The sequence below is a fragment of the Pangasianodon hypophthalmus genome, chromosome 12 (assembly GCF_027358585.1).
Source record: "Pangasianodon hypophthalmus isolate fPanHyp1 chromosome 12, fPanHyp1.pri, whole genome shotgun sequence".
Lineage (NCBI taxonomy): Eukaryota > Metazoa > Chordata > Actinopteri > Siluriformes > Pangasiidae > Pangasianodon > Pangasianodon hypophthalmus.
The window spans coordinates 15,923,055-15,945,390 of NC_069721.1; the positions used below are offsets into that span (position 1 = coordinate 15,923,055).

At 37.4% G+C, this 22,336-nt stretch overlaps 1 protein-coding gene across 1 annotated transcript in view; it reads right to left on the reverse strand.

Annotated features, from left to right (window-relative positions):
- Positions 1–22,336, reverse strand: part of LOC113527780 (cadherin-18) — an 89,788-nt gene that overhangs the window by 25,787 nt on the left and 41,665 nt on the right. Inside the window, exons 5-9 of the mRNA XM_026915916.3 lie at positions 12,685–12,852; positions 10,664–10,851; positions 9,028–9,281; positions 5,324–5,460; positions 1,766–1,887 (exon numbers count right to left, since the gene is read on the reverse strand). Of these exons, the coding sequence (XP_026771717.3) occupies positions 1,766–1,887; positions 5,324–5,460; positions 9,028–9,281; positions 10,664–10,851; positions 12,685–12,852 (869 nt within the window). The remainder of the gene's footprint in view (positions 1–1,765; positions 1,888–5,323; positions 5,461–9,027; positions 9,282–10,663; positions 10,852–12,684; positions 12,853–22,336) is intronic.

Here is a 22,336-nt window from a genome sequence, read left to right on the forward strand (position 1 = left end):
AATAAACAATGCCAAAGGACATCAAGAATGATCAGATTCAGCCGTTTTACCATTGTGTAGTATTAATGGCAGTTCTGTTTTTGTTAGTGACAATAATTGTAATATATAGTTACAATACATGTGTTCCAAACATGGTTTGTTTGGTGCTACACAAGTTCCAGAACCATATACTAGTGTAACACAATTATAAGTAAAAAAATAATATTTCAATAGGAAACTACAGATACAGCCACCCAAAACAAACTGTAAGACTTTACAGAGTGTTTATAGAGCTACAGTATGGTTCATGTCATTATGGTGTCATGACAAGTCATAGGTGTTCATACAAATATTAGATATAGTTTAAATGCATTACTTAAGAGCCAGAGAAAATATACATGACTCTATTTTTAAAGTGTGGCAATTCGATAGATATTCATACAAGTCTTATAAGCAGAAACATTAAAATCACTTTATATAATTGACTGACAAAAGATGCATAACTTTCTTATAGTTCATTCATCTTCAGCACTCCCTTTATCCAGGGTTGCATTGAATCAGGAGCCTTTGGTGTGACGCAGGAGATTTCATCCGACTGGGACGTCAATCTAACACACTCACAACTAGGGGCAATTTAGCTTAGCCAATCTGCCTACATGCATGTTTTTGAGTAGTAGGAGTTAAACAAAGAACCCAGTGGAAATCCTTGTGAACATGAGAGCAACATGCTAAACTCTGCACAGACAGTAACCTGAGCTTAGGCTCGAACCTGGGACCCTAGAGCTGTGAGGCAGCAATGCTTCCCACTGCACCCCTGTGCTCTAATTATTATTACTATTAAAACATTTGCTATGGAACCATGCTTTCATGTTCTGACTGCCTTCCCATGCTTCATACAGTGTGTGTAGGTGACCAACATGCCCATATGCAAATAATGTTTTTTGCCACTAACTCTACTAGAAGCTTTTCAATTGCAAAACTGTGCTGTTTATATTCACTGCATAGTAGATGTAGTTTGTAATATATTCTTGTAATACCAGACCATACTACATTGTATCTTGTGCTGCTGGTCAGTGATATATGTCGAACATTGTACCATGTACCAGGAGTTAATTATTTATGTAAAACCACTCAGCTTCATTTGTCTAATGGAGAGAAACAAGTGAACATGCCACCCATGGATGAAGTCAACTTTAATCCATTATATGTAGATAAGGAAAGCAGACACAGCATACATTATTGGCTTGTTAGAATTATGTGCAGGGTTGACTAGACTTTAATGTATTGTTGCAATTATGAATATTAAAGATGCATTTCAGCCCATCCTTTTTTCCAACCATACCTTTTCCCTTTCATTCTTCATCCCATATACTCCATCTCCATCTCTCCCTGTCTGATTCTTCCATTTTCTCCTATTCATTATTCTTTTTACTTTTTCAAGCTTGCTTCTCTCACTAAATCACTCTCCTTTACTTCTTCACTTTGTTCGTTCTCTCTGTCTTTGCACTATCAGCTGTTCTTGTATATCTGCAGTGCTCTTAAAGAGAGTTTTATGCAAAGAGAAAAAAACAGCCATGTGCATGGAGCAGAGGCAGTCATGCTTGGCTGCACAGCTCCTCACTCTGAATGAACGAATATTAGTGTGTCTTCAATCTTTCTCTGCCCCTTTCTTTCCCTTCTTCTCCATTGCTATCTTCTCTCTGTGCTTTATGTTAGCATATAAACTCTGTATCAAACCTTTTGTGGTGTATACAAGAAATATAGAGAAAGCCTTTTTGAGACTTACCTGTCCTGCACTTATGCTTTCACAAATGAGGATTTCGTCCTCTGTGTTGATTTCTGGCGGGTTGTCGTTTACATCTAGTACCTGAATCGTGACGGGGACATGACTCAGAAGACTTGGGTTATCTGTAAATGGGTAAATACATTAATTAATGAACAGACAAACTAAATAAAAGTGGTAACACAAGTTAGACTTGTCAAAGAGAATATATACAGCTCTGCACATTGAACTGTTTTCCGAATGGTAAATGTATGACTGTGGAAAAAAGTCTGCAATAACATCATGCCTTTTTATTTTTCAGGCAGAAAGCAGTTCTAAGGAATGAATAATATGTTAGCCTACTAAATATTCTGCGAGGTATTACGCAAATCTGCTTTACTGGAACAAAGTGCAAAACACACACACACACACACACACACCCCGTGACTAAAGCCATCAATGTACATATTACTACCACTGCATGTTTGAACACTGCCACTGTATGTAGGATACAGTAGCTGGGAAAGATAATAAGATCATGATGAAAAGAAAGACTGTTATGAATTGACGTTCTGTATTTTGTACCAATAGTAAGTAAATGTGGGTGAAACAGTGGCACAGTGGGAAGCATTCCATCCTTACAGCTCCCTGCTACCCTGTCTGATCCTCCATTCCTTCCCACTTCCCAAAAGCATGCTGGTAGATGGATTGGCTATGCTAAAATTGCTTCTAGGAGTGAAAGAATGTGTGAATGTGTGTGTGCATGGTGCCCTGCAATAGAGAGGAGTCTCATCAAGGATGTATTCCCTAATGACACCCAGTGTTCCTGGGATAGGCTATGGATCGGCCACAACCCTGACTTGTAAATGGTTACTAAAGGCAAAGGAATGAACAAGATACCTAAATGTTATTTTTCCTTTTTCTGTTCTTCTGCTTGGTAAAAAAGGGTTTTAATAAATATATTAGTAATGGCAGTGGTGGTGCTCTTGGTGTCGAAGTTGACTTTTCCAATCTTTCAGTTGCACTTAATCCAAATACTGGACAAAAATACCTGTTTATGTGTACATACTGATTTTACTATATAGTTTTTAGAATACAAATGTGCCTTTTACCTTAAAACATACTGATAGAGAACACTATCTATGAAACTGTGAAGAAGCAGGCAGTCTGGAACCTCAGTGATAAGTGGTGTGTTATTGGATGAAGTGAATTATTCATCTGGGATCATACAGCAGCTCTCTACTGTAATGTGTTATTCCAAACTGGAGAGCAAGACCACTTGCTTTATTTAAAGGTGAGATTGATACAATTTTATATAATTCATGAAGAAGGGCACATGAGCTATTTGATAAAAGAGTACCCTATTGTAAGACATAAATCTATGGAAAATCTCCCTGGGCTTCCCCTTTGCTTCAGTCTCACAGAGCCTATTTTGCATTTTGTGGATGTTTTTATGAACCTCTCCCCTTTTATTTGAGCAAAACTTACACAGATCAAAACTGACACTGAATATTTTCATATGGTGCATGTTCCTACTTGACATTATATCTATATAAAGTCTATGGATAAACAAAGCATGAGTTGTTATTAAAAAAAAAAAAGGTTGCCATATAGACTGGTGACTCAAACATATTTGCACTGACCTTACAGAACCTGACAAAGAGGTATCCAAAATGTCTGAGCAATTCTATGAGAAGACACATTACCTTACAACATGGAGTCTGTTGTAATTGAAGATGATATTAAACATTTGTGTTGTATGTATGGCAACATGCTGTTCTCTCAGGCATAATGTTATAACAATCATTAAGTAACACTGCCATATGTTGAGTGATTTACTGAATTACTAGGGGATACCTGATCCACTGCTACTAATAAGTGGTGTAAACAGTTCCTCAAATATAATTCCCCTACTGTTATTCATCTCATATTTTTTCATCAGAAAAAAAAAAAGTAAAACATATAATTGGGCTTCAATATGCTACACAAAAATATGAGACTAGATGCTAATTTAAGTTGACTATTTAAGATTCATAGTCCATGTACATAATCTATGCAAATGTGAAGATTTATTGAAGGCCAAAACTTTTGTTTATCTGTAGTATGTTTGTTTGTTTAACATTTGTTTGTCTATAGTATGAGTCTTTTGATGGCAGCGATTCTAATTATAATTAGAATTAAAATCCATAGAGATGGAGAAAAATCTAGCTCAAGGACACAAACAGTCTCCAATGAAATTTAGTTTACACTACTTGACCATGTCTTTAACCAAGATTTATGCATGTGGGTGGTTGAAGATTCCCTTAGCCACTAATGACACTGTGCCAATTGAAGAAACAAACAGGGTTTTGGTTGGTCACTTTATCACCCAACCAGTGTGGACAGTGTCTGCCTGCAGACATAATGAAAATGTTCACCTCAAATTTCCCATTCTAGCCACAGCAATTTTGCACCAGTGCTTTTTCAATGCCTGACAGCAGTAGAATATCATTACCAGCGATTACACTTTGCTATTAGTGAATCATTAATACTGGGTGAAGGCTTGGGGAAAAGGTAATTGCTTAGATTAGATCTACAGCCGAAGAGCAGCGCAGATCGACTCATATTAGCCGTGAGAGCAGCCAGTGATTTGTATCGTCTGTTTGGGAATTGACCTGAGAATGATGTTGATTTTGTGGTGGTACCTCATGTAATGCAAATACAGATATGTCTGCACACACACACGCGCAGATACACACACACAAATGTACACATGCACACATATTTAAACACACACCCACCAAATGGACCACTTGACATTATAACACCAGATTAAGATCAGAATTTCATATTCAGTGTAATTTCCAATAAGCCTGAGCTGTCACAAACATTTGATATTATATTAATTGGGGTTTCATTGAAATCCCAATTCTACATGTCATAATGAAAAAAAAGGCTTAAATTAACAACCAATCCCTAGAACTAGCCCAGTGGGAGAGGGAAACATGCTGCATTCGACTGCATTCAGTTGGAAAGTCTGAACTCTTAGTGTGTTCAAGCTACAAAGTTGGGGGGGTGGCGGGGGGGTGGGGGGGTGGCGGGGGTGAATGCCTCCATGTGTTTGTAAGCAATAAGCTAGTAAGCTAATATTAGTGATCATGAGGTGATGATGTATTTATTTTTTCAGCGAACTGCATGGTTAAAATTATACAGTAGATTTAGCAAACTAATGTGTCTATGTTGATTGTTCTAAAGAAAATACTACTGTAACTCACTGAAAGTAGTGAAGTAGTGATGGTGTGAGTGGCCATACTGACATGATGTCATATGCTCTCAACTCAGAAGACCTTGAGAAGGTTGAGAAGACCTTTCAGAGTTGAATTCCAATTTGAGTGGCAGTCTTCTTTGGTTTTTCCTAGTCAGAAGTCAGAAATTCTGAGTTATGAGCTTCAGTCGAATACAGCAATATAGTGGGCCGCTTAGAGGTGGTTAGAGCATAAATACAGAGAATGTAGTACTTCGAGTATTTTCACTAATCTTTTGTATACCTAATATTCCATCCTGTCAGCAAACTGTCCAATCAGAATCAAATGTAATACCCACCCTCCTCTTTTGCCATGACAGTGATGTTGTGCCAGGCTATGTCCTCTCTGTCCAGGAGGTGAGTGGTTCTAATGATTCCGCTGATAGGTTCGATATCAAAATATCCCTCACTTCCTTCTCTTTGCTCTATGGAATACCTACATATAGAGTCAAGAGAGAAAGAGGTTTAAGAGAGAAAGGAAATGAATATTTCATGAGTGCCTCCATTGTAGTACACGCCATCATCTGTAAAGCAGAGTTTTTCTTGTAATCCATGAACATAGCAGTACACAGACTTGTTTAAAGGCCTAATGATTGAATGCCTGCCGAATTGCCATTGAAAGCAAGCGGTGGAGGTTTCACAACCTAATCCAGCAAAAATCTGTTTGCTGGTCTTCATCAAAATGGCTTTCTCCTATCAGGATATGTGATTATTAAACGGAGAATTTAATAGATCTCATTGGTCTATTATCTCTGCTGAATTACAAACCCTACAAATGATACTTCAATGGGATGCAATAGACAGTAAAACACACTGCACTACTTGTTATTGGTTTTGTGTAACATTTAGCAATGCTGGCAGTATTGCTTAGCAACATGTAGGATAGTCTAACAGATTTGTGAGATGTGATATATCATTACCATTACCTCTGATCAGCATTTTGTTATCTTCTTCCAATATTTTGTGCCTGGCACTTTTCCCCAAACTACATATGCAACCAAAGTGACCACAAAACATATGGCCAATTTGTAAATCCTGAGACTATTTTTTTTTGTGAGAGAGAGAGAACTGAATCAGACAGAAAGACAGATAGTTAGTTAGAAAGATAGATAGTAGTTACTGCATTAACTGATTGGATGGAGTTTGTAAATAACTTCATTGTTTAATAGAGTAACTAACAAACATGGAACTGATAAATATAATTTTGTGCTCACGCAAACTGCGAACGGATCTTCAAGTGTTCTTGTGCTTGGCAAAGAGCTGTGTAGAAGAGTTGTCCATGTGTGACATATGGAATGCTTTTTATAGTATAAAAACCATTGAACATATCACATCTGTCATGTCTTTAGGTTATTTTCGTACATTCCAAGAGACCATGGACTCTGGTGGTCTTTTAGTCCACAGAAGTACACTTACACTGGTAACCATTGTTCAGTTTTTCTGATTGATTGATTGATTTCTGGGTTTTTGGATGTGGTATAAACCTACTAAACTATTAAGTCATAAGCTTTTATTAACATGATCTTACATGATGGTAACCTGTCAACAGAGTGGCCAAGCTGTTACTAATTTTTGTATAAAAAGTGTTGTATACCAAAAGGCATAGTGACAATAAAAATGTGAACCAAAAATGAGAGTCTGTCACTGCAAAGCTCAGCCAAAACTGACAAACTGTGTTTCAGTTAGAAAATTCAATGCAATGTGAATGTTTAGGGTCCCCTTTGAGGCAGGCAAGCATAGCATGGCTTTCAGCTTGTCTTCCAGTGACATTGCCACTGAGTATGTGTCTGTCCAGAGAAAATCACTGTCAGGGAGGTAAAACTGATCCACTGAGGGATAGCATTAAAGTCCTTCTAGTTGAATCTGGCACATGGTGTTCAGCATTATCCTTATTGAGCATTCAGGAATAGGTAAGATAGGCTTCTGGGCCTGGCTGAAGATCTGAATCACTTCATCATCTTTGAAGTGCTCATAATTTAAGATTCCTAAGTGAGAGGTTATTGGTTGACATAATTTCAGCTGTAATTAATTTAATAGACAATAATGTATACATTCTCACAAATTTGTGTAACATTGTTTTTTTTTCAAGAACATAGCTAGCACTAGAATTTGATGTGCTCAGTATCACCACATTTTCATTTACAAACAGTTTTTTATAGGAGGAGGAAAATACTGTAGAACTAAACAAAGTGTCATGAGGAATCCCCAAGGAGGACTCCTTAAAGTCAGGGATCACACACAGATGGAATATGAAAATAAAAAGTATGAGTATGAGGCTCCAAATGCTGCCAAAGATGTTCCCAGAACATGAGCAGAACAATGCAATGATTAAAAGAGTGTATGTCTTGTAGACTCATAAGCATGTGAAATAACCTGAACCATCCAAAGATGCGTAGAGAGAAGAGTTCCTTAGCATATACCATCAAAACAAACAGCTGGCCTGCCTTGCACTAAGCTGCTCTGCTCTCAGCATAACATCTAAGCAAACCTCATGGCACTCGCCCAGGCAGGTGCTGTCCTGCTGTCCTTTAAGAACAGTCATGAGATTATTCATGAAGTTAGAAGTAAATGCTTGAGGCTGGACTGATGGATTGGGCCACAATAAAACATAACTAAATGAAGTGCAAACTGGCAAAAGTCTTTGATATTGTAGTTCACCCACATACCATGCACAGTTATTGCAAATAGAAAGAGGTTTAAAAGGGGCCAGACTGATTCAAACAGTACAGTCAGGTCCCATGCTGGTCAACACAACTCTTGGATGGTATAGCCAATTTGGCTCATTTTAAGGCTGTTATGGCTGCAACATACACAAATTTCCCAAATATCATAAGATATTTGTGCATACAACTGGTCAGTATGCATGATGATGCAGTATGCCTAAATCTGGTAGGCACTTGACTATGCAAAAGGTGATTACTGGCCCTCTGTGAACTACTCAGCTATTGCCTAGATGTCTGAGATGCCACACTCATAGTTTCTAGCAACCTGTATGAGGGTGCCAAACTCTGCATACCATTAGTCAGAGGATCTAATCTACTTGGCAGGGATCAGTATGTAACCGTCACTAGTCACAACAGTGTGTAAAACCAGGGCCTTGCAGATTAGTGGGACCAGAGTGGCACAGAGGATTATGCCACAATGGCTGACAGCCATAGCTTGCAACCTAAGCTCAGTAAGGTCTGCCGATAATGGCTTTGGTGATGCACCTAAAGGAGGAGCATGTATGCCAGACAATTTGCCAAATGGCCCATACTCATTGTGGTATTATATACTCAGTACAATTGCTCACGTACAGTATATAACTGGATTCTGCAATAGGGCACTGTATATTTTTGCAGCTCACTGGGTAGGAGATACCATAAGTGAATAAGGGTAATTTTGAATGGCTGTACTAGAGGCATGTTGTCCAGATTCCATATTAAAAGATTGAAAGATTTTTCATAGCATGTAACTTTGGTGGTCCACTGAGTTTGAGAACTCTGATTGCACTTATTTCCATCAAAGTAGTGCATAGTAAAGGCATTCATGGCAACTCACCAACTTCTCATTACATTTAGCCTTGTCAAATTAAAGAGAGACAATATAAGACAGATGAGGTGATAGAGGTTAAATAAAGGCAGAGTGATGCATCTACGCCAGCACATTGCCATGAATATATTATGGTTTTAAAGCTTGCATAATCTTATGATTACTTATGCATAGCATGTGGGGAGGTGCATCCATTATTTTTGATCTGAAGTCTAGAGATAATGGTCTAAATCTGGAGACCAGCCACCTTACTGCACCAACCAAAAAACCTCACTACTTCACCACCCTATCACAGAGAGAAAAGTAAATTTCTTTGGAAAGAGCCAGGAGATGGGATGGAGGTGGGAAAACAGAAGATTAGTCAGAATGGGTAGGTGGCAGCAGGGTGATGGTAAGAATTAACACTTGCAATATCAACTTTAATAAATTGGACATATGCTCATGCCGTATATGAACCATTTTACCCTCTTACCTGATTGGACTGTTCCTGCTGTCTGGATCCTGTGCTGCAACTGATCCAACTTCTGTGCCAATTTTTGCATTCTCATAGACATCCATAATATAGTAATCCATTGAGAAAACAGGTGGTTCATCCACATCCCCAACTGTTATCTTGAAAGTGGCATTATCCTTAAATGATCCCAGATGAGAGAAGCGAGGGTCAAGGTGTGTGTTCTCTGCTGCGATATGCAGAGTGTACTGTCTCTTCTTTTCATAGTTAAGTGGCTGAAAAGAAAACAATGGAAAGTTGGTTCATTGCTTTTCTAATCAGAAACATCAGTGTCTGTCAATCAGATAAATTACATGTATATTACATTTATTACTTGACTCTTCAGTGCTATCTGCTTAGTCACAAATAAAAGTTCAGAATACATTTTCACAAAGTTTAATAGTGGTAGTGGCATAAATACTTGACTAGAGGCTATAGTCCTCACTGTAAAGTTGTGTGCAAATGTTTTCATGGTTCAAACCTAACAAAAAAATTCCTGCCAGTTTCAGTAATGCTAATTTTCTTCATACTAGTGCTTATATTGATAAATGCCAATCACCTGTAAATTACCAAGTACCTTCACAGCTCATTTTCATGTGCTTTTGTAATGCAGCTCAGCCATTGCCGCACTTCAGCTGTGTGTCACGCACTAACTTTTTCTCTTTTCATAGGGTGCCGTTACCTGTGTCCTAATCGAATGACTTTTCTTATTTGGATTGCTTTCTTTAATATGTCATTAATATGAAATGTTGTGAGTTTCACAAAAATTTCACAAAATCTGTGTGTAATTTAAACCTGACAACATAGTCTGTATGTAAATATGTAGTAACTAATACCAATTATGAGCTACATTAGTGTCTCCTTAAATGTAAATTTACACAAACTCAGGAGCTCTCACAGGATATGACATAGGATATGATTAATGAAAATTGGATTTTCATTAATACTGCATTCTTGTATATATGCTACCATGAATGATTTACAAATGAATTTGTTCATATCTAACTTGATAAATAGGCCCGCTATGTGATTTGCCTGAAACATTTTGCAAAAATAAGTTCTTTAAATGAAGAGCCTGATCTTATCCTCTGGTCAGCTACACAGTTGCATTGCATAAAAGCAGAGCTGCTGCAAATTATCAGATGTGTTGAGATTCTTTCTCTTCTTGAGGTTAAAGTGTCCTTTGAATGAGGCCTTGTCAACATGACAATCTAGGCCTTGTCAACATGACATCTAGTCTGATTGGACCAAGAGCCTGAGATTGCTTCTTGGATGAGCTCCACATTCTCTGAACTTAGGCAGGAACCCTGACCTGTGAGTGATTCTTGGTATTGCATGAGGCATCAGTGGAGCTATAATATTAGGCTTTATTCCCAGCTTTACCCAAGAGACTAACAGAATTAACTTTACAACTAGAGTGTAAGAAGAAACATCTTTTTTCTCTGCAAAATGTATTGATATTACATAAAATTACCTGACAATGCAATGTGAACAGTCGAAGACACAGCCATTCAATAAACACTACAATCTTATTGTTGTGGTTTTTAAATGGCATCTGAATTTTCTGCCACATTGTAAAATATAGAAAAGAAACAAATGTTAGAAGATGGCTCAGTACCTTTTTCAGACTAATGATGCCCTCTCTTGTGTCTTTGTCTGTAGCTATTGAGAACATGTTGGCTCCTTCCTGGTTAATAATACTGTATTTGATTTCAGCATTGACACCCACGTCTTCATCTTCTGCTTTGATCTTTCCCACCGGTTTCCCCACCTGGGCAGACTCAGGCACAAACACCTGGAAGCTTTCTGCAGACACACAAGAAAAGGTTTAATGAACACATAAGCTCTCATACTACAGCATGGTTCTTTAAACATCAATAGCACTGAAGAGCATAGTCAAGTAAACAATATATAAAATGGTCAAAATCCTTTTATATAGATGTGCTTCAGAATTTCAAACACACTGACTGTGTTGTTTTAGAGGTGGGATGATGGATTCCTGTTTTAGTGTACAGTAACTGTGAATAAATTCATATAATATTTTTGCATTATTCATAGCTCATAACGGTTTTATTGTAGCTTCATGAATGCTGCTGAGACATCTGGTCTCTAATACATAATGATTAGAAATAGTATTTCAGAGTGCCAATGAAATAATGTGCCATGCTGTAATAAGAGTGGATCCATACATGAGAGGAGTACATGCATAACTTGTTCTAAAGGAAAAAGGTGCAGGTTTTTGAACAACAGGGTCAAAACAAAAGTAATAATTAATTATTGAATAAACAGATGGGTGATAGTAGGGGTATTAATCTCTGAATTAGTATTAAGTCATGTTGGATATGGTGATTGATTGGTAGATTGATTGACTGATTGGTTTGCTGATTGATTGATTGATTTGTTGATTGATTTATTTCTCTAAAACAAGAATGCTGGGGAGAAAAAAAATCATGACAACAATCATCATACATGTTAATGTCAGGAAGGTGGCAGAGATGGATGCAAATGCAGGTGTATCTTTATTCAACGTTCAGTCCAAATCACAAAATCCAAAAACAAGATTGAAAAACAGGCGCAGGTCAGGCGGTCTATAGACAGGCAAATCTAGGGAAGAGCAGGAGTCAGCATACAAGCGTACAAGCTGAGAACTGTGAAACAATGCAGAGAACAAAGTTGTGTGCTAGGAGTGAGACTTCACACAGAGAGAGAGAGAGAGAGAGAGAGAGAGGGGGGGGAGGGAGGGAGGGAGGGAGGGGGGGGGGGGAGAGAGAGAGAGAGAGAGAGAGAGAGAGAGACTGTGTGTGTGTCTGTGTGTCTGGGTTATTTAAGGGTTTAGGTAATTGAGTTCAGGTGTGTGTAATCAGGAGTTAGGCGAACTAGAGCATGTGATGTGGTTTGTAGTCTGTGTGGCTGATGGGACTTGAGTGACAGTCAACCTCTTTTTTTGTGCTCAGTAATCACTTTTAGTATGACTGGTCCCAAATTATCTTGTGCCTCCAATAGCTGCGTGTAACTATGCAACAAACAATAACTATTTAAAACAATATAAATACACATACAGTAGGTATCACCTTCGGTTTTGGCTTGTGTAAGTGGTGTATATTCACAGCTATACCAGGATATTCATTTCCTCTCAGGTACTTATGTAACAAGGTATGGGGTAATTAAATTTGTACATTCAAAAAAAAAAAAAAAAAAATTGGTTCCTCTTAAAAATAAGGTAACAATTTACATAGATTATATACTAACCTGATTTAGGATTTAGGAACAACTTGATAGCCAAGACTAAAGGAATACAAAAGATCTGAAACATCATCTCCTGATTACAAGGCAAACATATTTTGGTATAGTTATCACTATACCACTAAGATCTCTAGCTTATACTCAAAAATGACCAAGCTAATGGTTTCCTTAAATTTACGTATTGCATGCTTTTACAAGAGCTAATACTGAAGTTACCTGTGTATATACATAAGATGTATTGCAGTAATCTCTCTGTAACCACAGTCATTATGATATAGCTGTATTTATAGTTTATATGTAACCGCACTGTTATTAGAAGCAATATAAAATGGGGCCAGCAGCCTTATAAATTGAGGTGTACATGACAAAAAAAATGGTCTGTGCTGTATTACTCACCTGGGGGAAATTTGGGAGGGTTATCATTGACATCAGTAAGTGTGATGTTAACTGTGGTGGAGCCTGAGAGTCCTCCCACCTGTCCTGCCATGTCTTTGGCCTGGATGACCACTGTATAGTGCTCTCTTGCTTCTCGATCCATGTCAGGCAATGCTGTTCTGATTACTCCTGGAAAGAATAGAGCTCAATGTTAGATGTCTCATTTGTGCATTGTGTTAAAATTCTGAAATATTGGGTACAAGGTGTCCAATAAATATCAGCAAACTATTCTTTTGTGTTGTCACAGCATCACAATATTTGGAAATACAATATGTTTTTTTAATGTTATGAGAATTATCTCTTATACTATACCCTAAAAACAAGCATCTAATATGTTCTGGATTTTTTTATTCTCATGTTTGTTGTCTTCTAAGGTCGGTCTTTCTTTACTTTTCGTTGATATGACTGCACAGCCTTGGAGAGATAGTGAACACAGCCTTCCACAATACTCATTCCACACACACACACATACACACACACACCTGATTAATAAATTGTTTTACATACAGTCTCTAAAACAGCAATCAAGATGCATACATTGACTGCTCTCGATTTGAGATCCTAAGACATCTTTTACACCAGAAAACTTTTTTTATGTGTTGTCACTATTGCAACCTTAGATTTAGATATTCATACTTTTTCAAGTAGCAATGATGTTGTCAACTGTCTTATATCTCATAATGTGCATACTATAAAACCAAGCCTTTAATAAGTTCTATATTTTTATTCTCAGTTCTTTGTCTACTAAGGTTGGCCTTTATCTGCATTTACAGTCTTGGAGAGACAGTGAATCTTCCACAATACTCATTTATCATACACATCTCAAAATGTTTAGAGCTTATTTGCATCAAACTGCCTATAGCTAAAGCATTATATGACCTGACTAGAGTGGCTTCAATGTCCTTTATATTGTTTAAATCTGTAGGATGTGAGTTAGCTCTCTACATTTTAACTAACATATAAATTAGTCTTCCACGGCTTGGCATTTCAACCAGCAGCGAATTTTAAACCATATAATTGCCTGGAGAAGCAGATATGACATAAGCACTGCTCTCTGAGTGTGTGACCAGGAATAAAATGTATTACCTTGTTCCTAATTAACTATTAGCTATTTGCCTTTGCTCAATTCCACAGGGTAAATTTACTATATCCAGACAATAAAATCATGATGGCTGAGCTTTCTGATCTTCCTTTCAGGCAGTAATTTAATTAAGAAAAGTGAGGGCCAGTTACAAGTTGAAACAGAAATTGAGTACACTTGATTAATAGCTGTTCCATAAACTGAACTTTGCGTATTGCAGGAACAGATGTACCGCATAAAATCCGAAGAACATATAGTAGACCTCATGCACTGGGTCAGATTTTATCGTCTGCTCATAGGCCAGGTGAACCTTAATATTCCTTCTTTTGTCTTTAAGCTTAAAATCAGAATTGCTTTATGATACATACAAAATATTCTTATTAAATTACTCTAACTAATGTGTGCAACATGGTCTCACTTGCGAATTCGTAGTGATTTCCTAGTCACAATTTGGCTTCATAGACCCCTGTAGATTAAATATATGTATGTATATCATTTGTTATCAGGTTATAAACGTACTACAAATGGTGACAAATTTGGATTGGGGGAAATCATGACTTAACATATCTGTTAAACCACATAAATTGTCTGTGATATTTGCCACAATAAAAAAGGTAGCAAAAATAACTTTGTCTCCTTCACCAGTGAACAATCTTAGTTTGTTATTCCCCCTACAAACTCTATTTCTCATTTATCCTACAGGCAAGAACTAAGGACAAGGGTGGAACTTTAGATGTGTCAAACTTTGAGCTCTTTTTCAGAATAAAGCACGGTCTACTTTACACAACATTACATACCAAAGCTGCAAATCTCCCTTTCTGTGCTCTGTGTTTGATTTCATTATTATTTCGTTTGAAAGATGTCTGTTCATGAAAAATGACAAGAACAATAGCTCTTTGTGAAATAGATGTGTTATCATAAAACCCTCCCTTGATTTATCTTGCTGGAGCACAGTAGGAAGTTTTACATGCCTCAGGGTGCTTTTGATGGAGGGTATTGACTGTGCACACATCTGTGAGTGCACACAGTCATTCTGTAGTGAATTTCCACCATCTGATACTTGGCAGTTTAGATGTTATTCAGTAAATAGAACAGCGCTAAGCAGACAAAACAGCAAACATAATATTGACCCATAAAGCACTGCCTATTTTTTTTCTGTTTAACAAATTTGCACATGTAAATAACATTTCTAATTCATCATTAATCAACGTGTGTGTGTGTGTGTGTGTGTGTGTGTGTGTGTTGGTTTACAAATGATCTCTCCCACAGCAGTGTATACAATGCAGTCAAGAGGTCCACATGGACTTCTTGGATATTAATGATGTATGCCAATGTATGCTGATGTATGATGCATGATACTGTATTCTGTTGTTCTGTAGACTGTTATTCTTCCACTTCTATGACATGGAGGAATAAAAGGAGGAATAAAAATACCAAAATGCTTCAGAAAAAAAGAAGTTTACCTGGCATTGAGCATAAAATAAATGCATCCCCTTTATGTGTTTGTCTATGAGGTGAACAAACATTTGGAGCATATGAGTAGAAGACAGTTGAAATCCCTTATTTTTTTTAACCTATGCACACCTTTGGAGTTTTACATGTTTTCCCTGTGTCTGTGTGAGTTTTACATGTTATCCCAGCATCCATGTGGTTTTTAATTGTTCTCACCATTTCCGTATGGACTTTCTCTGGTTTCCTCCCAACTCCCAAAAACATGCCAGTTGGTGGATGGGCTATTTGAAACTTGCCTCTAGGTTTGAATTGCCTGTAGGTGTGAGATGCCCTGTGATGGACTGGTGTCCCACCCAGAGTGTATTCTTGCCTTGCTACAATAATGCATGTGCCGTATGAGACATCTCAAGTTTCTTTGTAAATGTGTGGAACCCAGCACTTGGACTTATTCTTCTGGTCACAACAACATGCCTCTTCTTTTTTATGAGCCAAAGCCTGCAAGCTGATGTCTGAAGAGCATACTGGTACGCAACATAAAACAGTCTATAAATATCTGTCTATAATTATTCTATCATGATATGCAGAACAGTAGCTAATTCTATAGTATGAAATTTATGAAGAAATGTCCATATCCTTGTCTATTAAAACATAAGCAATATTTCATTGAATAATATATCTACTATTTGTTCTTGTCTGCAGTGGTTTCTTAGACATCTAAAATGGATTATATACAGTAAGCTTCAACCAACCAGAATGTTGTAGCATCTGCTTAAATAATGTAGTGGTAGTCAGTGTGTGCTGTTGAACATCAGCCATTTGGTGGTTACAAGAGGAGTCAGGCATGTTGACTGGCAGGATCACCTTACAGCTAGGATTTATAAAACACTGCAAAAACACACAGTTAGATCTTACCTTACATCCAATAGACATGTTGTTTATTTTAGTCAACTTGATTTCTTGTACTTTGAATGTGGGTATTTGACTCCTGAAATAACTATAAAGGTGATGTAGAACCAGATAATAAAAAAATGTATACAAATTTAAACAAGTCCGGGGCTGTGATTGTAGTTTGGTGGATATTATATGAATGAAACCATAAGTTCTAACATTCAGAATTATTCATATAAATTTGCAAGTGACCATGTTGGTTGTGATGTGGATTTCTGTGGGACCTCCCTGCTCTGTTGCCTTGGTTTAAACTTAACTCTTCACTGATTTCCATGTGATTTAGAAAAGAACATGACAGGTGGGGCTGTGGGATGGGGTAAGCTTGTCTTAGGGCAATTAGAACATTAGCATTGGCTCAAACTTTGAGCGACTGTAACCACATTAGTCACATTTGGTGTAAGGGAGGTTATCAGTCACCTTTCACAAAGGGAATGTCCTATCTAAGCATGTCAGCAGAGAGAACGATGAAACAGTTTATTATCCAAGCTGAAGGACAATGCGGACTCATCAGATCACTAATAATATGATGGAGTATAGGCATGTTTGTTTAACATTTTTGCAAGAAGACCTTTGTATAAGTTTTCTCACATGGGAAAGTTTTCAGGGCAGAGGGTTTTGTGGTTTCTTGGTAACTTGGTAAGTTTTTTCTCTTTTTAACTTCAAGAGGATAACAAATGTTTATAGCTGTTATAACATAAGTGATAAAAGGAACCAACCTTTTTCCCAGTTGGTTCATAACATTAAACCTAACTGGATAAAACGGTATGAAGTGTTGTTCTTTAATAAATAAAAGGTTCTGTTGTTGGAAAATAATATATTTTTATGTACACACTGCAAGTCAAAAGTTTGTCAACCTTATGTTTGTTAAATGGCCTGATTTAAATACTTTAAAATGTGAAATTCTAACCCAAAAAAAAGTAATGAGTTAGGTATAAAAAATTTTCATAAATTGAGAAATTAGAATAGTTAGAAGACTTTATTTATGTCCAATCTAAGTCTAATCTAATTGGAAAAGGCCAAAATCTTTATCACTCTGATTACATCACATATTTATGCTGTACAGATAGCATTAGCACTGTCTATGAGTCATTTATACACAGGTTTAACAGATTCACCATCCAAGTGCACCCGCCTTTAATAAAGCTCTCATTCAGAGAATAAAACGTGTGTGAGATTTAATTTACTCTTAGTGTTCCACTCTTGCTACTGACACAGTATAAAAGGATTTTTTTTCAGTATTAAGGTGTAGTAATGTGTGAATAATATCGACTATATATGTTACATTGTCTATAGTTTGTCCCTAATAAATCAAATAGCTGGTATCATGCCTACCTCATCCACAGAAAGTGTCTAGCTAAAATCCACTTCACATCCTTAATGCCTTAACTCTATTTTACCACAGCCATTATTTCTTCCCTCTCTCCTACTGCTGAGAGATATTATCCCAACTGCAGCATTACTTAACCTGTGCTCCTAAGGCAACAAAGAATCCTGGCAGACAGCCATCCATTCCATTAGAACAACACAAAAGACTAATGACCTGACCTTTCTCTCTTTTATTTATTTATTTTTTATTCTTTAGCCAAGAGGAAAAGCCTATCTTATATCATTACTTTTTTTGGAGTGCTTCAAGAGATTAAAATGAACTTGTGGAAAATTGCTGAAAACCTCTAGTTTTTATTGCTAGAAAGCAGACGAGTGTTGGCGTTCTGGCTAGTTTTCTCAGAAGAGTGAAAATTGCTGTATTTGGGCAATGATGTCTCCTCATGCAAAAGTGTTGGCCTTAATTTGGCACACGTTGTTAAGCAGTATGACATTATGCCTTACAGAAGTGTTTATTTGTGTACTTAGGATAGTGGCTTATGAAGATCAACATTCTGAAGGTGCCAACATCCTAAGGCAGGCTTTTTAAAGCATCATTAGTGCTCCATCAGGTACTCATTGCAGATACAAGTCTTCAGTGTGCATTTGAAAACAGCAAGAGACCAAGCTGTTTGGAAAGCTGAGAGAAGTTCATTCTACCACCTGTGCACCAGTAAAGCAAAGAGTAATAGGAACGTGATGATGAAGGGGTTTCAAACTATGATGTGTTTAGCTTGAATGTATGGTGCAATGCAGAATTTGACCACTGCCATCAGGTAGAGTGGCACTCATCCATTTCTGAAACTGTAGTCAAGCAAATTTTTTTTTTCCTACAGTAAGCCAGCATAAGAAATACAGCATAGTGGCATGAAGACAAGCCTGCATTCTGGATCAGTTGCAAGGACCTCATGGCACAGAAGGATGAGTTGAGAGTAGACAAGTCTATAAGTGATCAGAGATTGAGCAGGCACCTGGGTAGCCCTATTGAACAGATGTGTCAAACAGATTTCAGGGGATCATTTCAGGTTTGATGGCAAACAATGGCAAATGAATATGTCCCTTACTTTGTTAATCACATTTTATTGGATCCCAGCTGCTATAGGTAGAAACAGGATTAACCAATCGGGATCATGTATTTTTCCCATTTGAAAAGCTGTTTGAAAGCTGCTGGCCAGCTAGCTACAGTATGAGCTTGGAAATACTAAAGCGACAGCTAATGAAGTACTGGAGGTTTACTGCAGGAGGAGAAGAAGAAGGTAGAGCTGGTTTTACAAGAGAAAATCTTTCCCACTATTACTAGTTATTTTCAGTGGAACTCTCATAAGGATATTTTAGGCAAATTTTATTAATATGGCAAGATTGGCTTAAGGTAGACCATGCCCTAATTAAATAACAAATTGATGCCATCATCTCTTCTACTACTGTCTGGCATCCATCCAAGCTGCCTATATTTCTATGAATGACCAAATAAGGCTTGTAACACTCATTATCCAATGATCCAAAGATTAGCACATACAAACATACCTGTATATTCAATAAAATTCAAACTGTCATCAACTCTGAAAAGCCAGCTTAGCATTGACAATACAATCAATAGGTTCTCCTCTCTGGTCTGAGAGTAACAGGCTTCAGTTTTGTATGGGAAATAATGCAATTAATTCTACACAGCCATTGTGAATTGTGAGTCTGACCCAGGGTGAGCCAGGCAGAGATAGACTGTTAGCCTTTTGTTCACCCCTCTCCAAGTCATGGAGAAGGTGATGGCATCAGTTTCTCCTTCAGTCTCCATTACAGACTGTGTATTTGTAAAGGATTTGTAAGATTATCTTGGGTGTAGTAAAGACCTTACGGGTGATTATGTCTACCTCTCATGCTTATTATTGCTGCTCTCTGTGATAATTAAACCCAGGTAGGCCCAGATGATCTTGAACACCAGTTTTAAACACTCTCTTGGTCTCCATTATGCGATATATGTCATTAAGGCTCAGTGATGATGCCACAGATAAGTATGGCTTTTAGTAGCTACCTTCCCATGTAGCCAAAGAATCTAGTAAAAATCCTGACAGCACAATCAGAATTGAAGATGTTTATGTAAACAACTAAATCTGACTGAGGCCAATTTTGATGACATTTCTATTTGACTGAACAAGGTGGGTGTTTAATAAAAAGATTGACGGCCATGTACAGTGGATATAAAAAGTCTACACACCCCTGTTAAAATGGCAGGTTTTTGTGAAGTAAAAAAAAAGAAACTAAGATAAATCATGTCAGATCTTGTTCCATCCTCAATGTGAAATTACAACGTATAAAAATTAAGTGAAAAACAACCAGAAACATTTTAGGGAAAAACAGGAAAAATAAAAAAGTTACAAAAATCTGGATGCATAAGTGGGCACACCCTTTTATAATTGGGGATGTGGCTGTGTTCAGAATGAACCAATCACATTCAATCTCATGTTTAAAAATAATTATCACAGCTGTCATCAATGAAATTATTCTGATTAGCTCCAAATAAAGACCAGCTGTTTCTGTAGGATTTTCTTCACATCTTCTTGCTTTCATCTGATGGCTGAAACCGTGGTCCACAAAACAGCTTACAAAACCTGTATGGGATCTCATTTGTCGAAAGGTATCGACCAGGAGAGGGGTATAAAAGAATTTAGATGTACCATGGAACACTGTGAAGGCCATCATCAACAGTTGGAGAAAATGGAGCACCACAGTGACATTACCCAGAACAGGAGATCTTGAAGGCTAGCAAGAGACCTATGGCAACATTAAAGAAGCTGCAGGAATGTCTGACAAGTACTGATTACTCTCTGCATGTGACAACAATCCCTCGTATTCTTCACATGTCTGGGCTATGGGGTAGAGTGGCTAGACGGAAGCCCATTCTCACAAAAACATGCAAGCCCAACTAAATCAGCCTAAACCATGTGGCAAAATGTATTATGGTCTGATGAGAAAGGTATAATAATACCATAATTCTAAAAGATATGTTTGATGCAAAAAAAAGCACATCACCAAAAGAACATCATACCCAAGCATGGTGGTGGCAGCGTCATGCGTTACAGCTGCTTTTCTTCAGCAAGAATTGGGGCTTTTATCAAGGTAGAGGGAATCATGAATAGCTACAAATACCAGTCGATTTTAGTGTAAAACATTCAGGCATCTTCTAGTAAGCAAAAGAGGAAAAGAAATTTCACCTTTCAGCACAACAATGACCCAAAGCATGCATCCAAATCAACAAAGGAATGGCATAACCAAAAGAAGATCAATGTTTCTGAATGGCCTAGCCAGAGCCCAGACCTGATTCCAGCTAAAAATCTGTGGGGTGACCTGAAGCAGGCTGTGCGCAGGAGATGCCCTTACAATTTGACAGCTCTAGGATGTTTTTGGAAGAAAGAGTGGGAAAATATTGCTAAGCCAAGATGTAGCAATCAAAATACAACCAAAATGTACTTCGACAAAGTATTAGTTTAGGGGTGTGCACACTTATGCAACTAGGTTATTTATTTTTCTACCCGTGTGTAGACTTTTTATATCCATTGTAAATCTTTGAATCCAATTACAATTTTCACAATCCAAATCATTGCACACATTATATGTACTTGCATAACACAACTGGTCCTGTAAGGAAACAAACACTTGGATGGGCATCAAACTAATATTTCAAAGCACAATTATGTGTGACACAAATTCCTCTTCTTGCCTGTTTATAAGGATAATTAGAGTTGAAAGCAGTGATTAGACACTCAGCTAATATGCTTGTAAACAATCCATTTACAATCGGAATGAATTCATTCAGACTTGCATGTAAACATTGACAGTAAACCATACTGCTTTAAATCTTTGCAGCAGAAAGTGGTGGACAATCAGCAGAAATATGTTAACCCTTAATGTGCTTAACAATGTCACCTTCTAAATTGTGCCCTAGGAAATAGTTTAAGAACAGCCACGTTATAATAGAAAGTATAATAGAATAATAGAAAGCATCTCCTCTGTCAGATTGTAAAGTAGGCAGAGATGAGTGTTTTTGTGTGAATAGGCACACAGAGCTTTACTGAAGATAAAGAAACCTTAGGAGGCAAAAGCACAACAGGCAAATAACAAAATTACAAGCTGCCACAGATCACACCACCAGTCATCCAAAATATAATTTATAAATGGTCGGAGAGCTAACAACAGTAATCCACAATGCACTGACCAACTGTAGATACTTTCTTCACTTTGTCCGTCATGGTATATGCAGGCATGATGACTGACAGGGAAAATCATTCTGCCAATTATATGTTAAAAAAAAGGTGCTCAGAATTATCCAGTGGAAAGTGTGTGCTTCCTTGTTTAGTGGCTCATCAAGTGTACTTGGGTGAAATCAGTTTGTATCTGTCCTTCTTTTACCATGTAGTGATACCATAGTGATAGGTAAAGAAGGATGTGATATACTGGCATGCTTTTCTAAGATTGATCTGTAAATAATGTTGCACTAATGCATCCTTTCAGGGACTCTGTGACTTATTGTTCTGTATGTAAGTATTTGTGAAAGAATTTGTGGAAGAACACCAGAGACTGTATGAACAAAGAGGTAATAATGGCTGGTGAGACTAAGATACATTGTGATTATTTGTTTTGTGTGTGTGAAACTCAGTGCCTCTGAAATTGAGAAATTTCTTTATTGTCTGAATCCTCTTGTATGTAATGAATAAGACTAAGACCCAGACTGGATTTTTAATGTAGTGTGTCTGTGGTGACATAGGAGAACATGCTGGA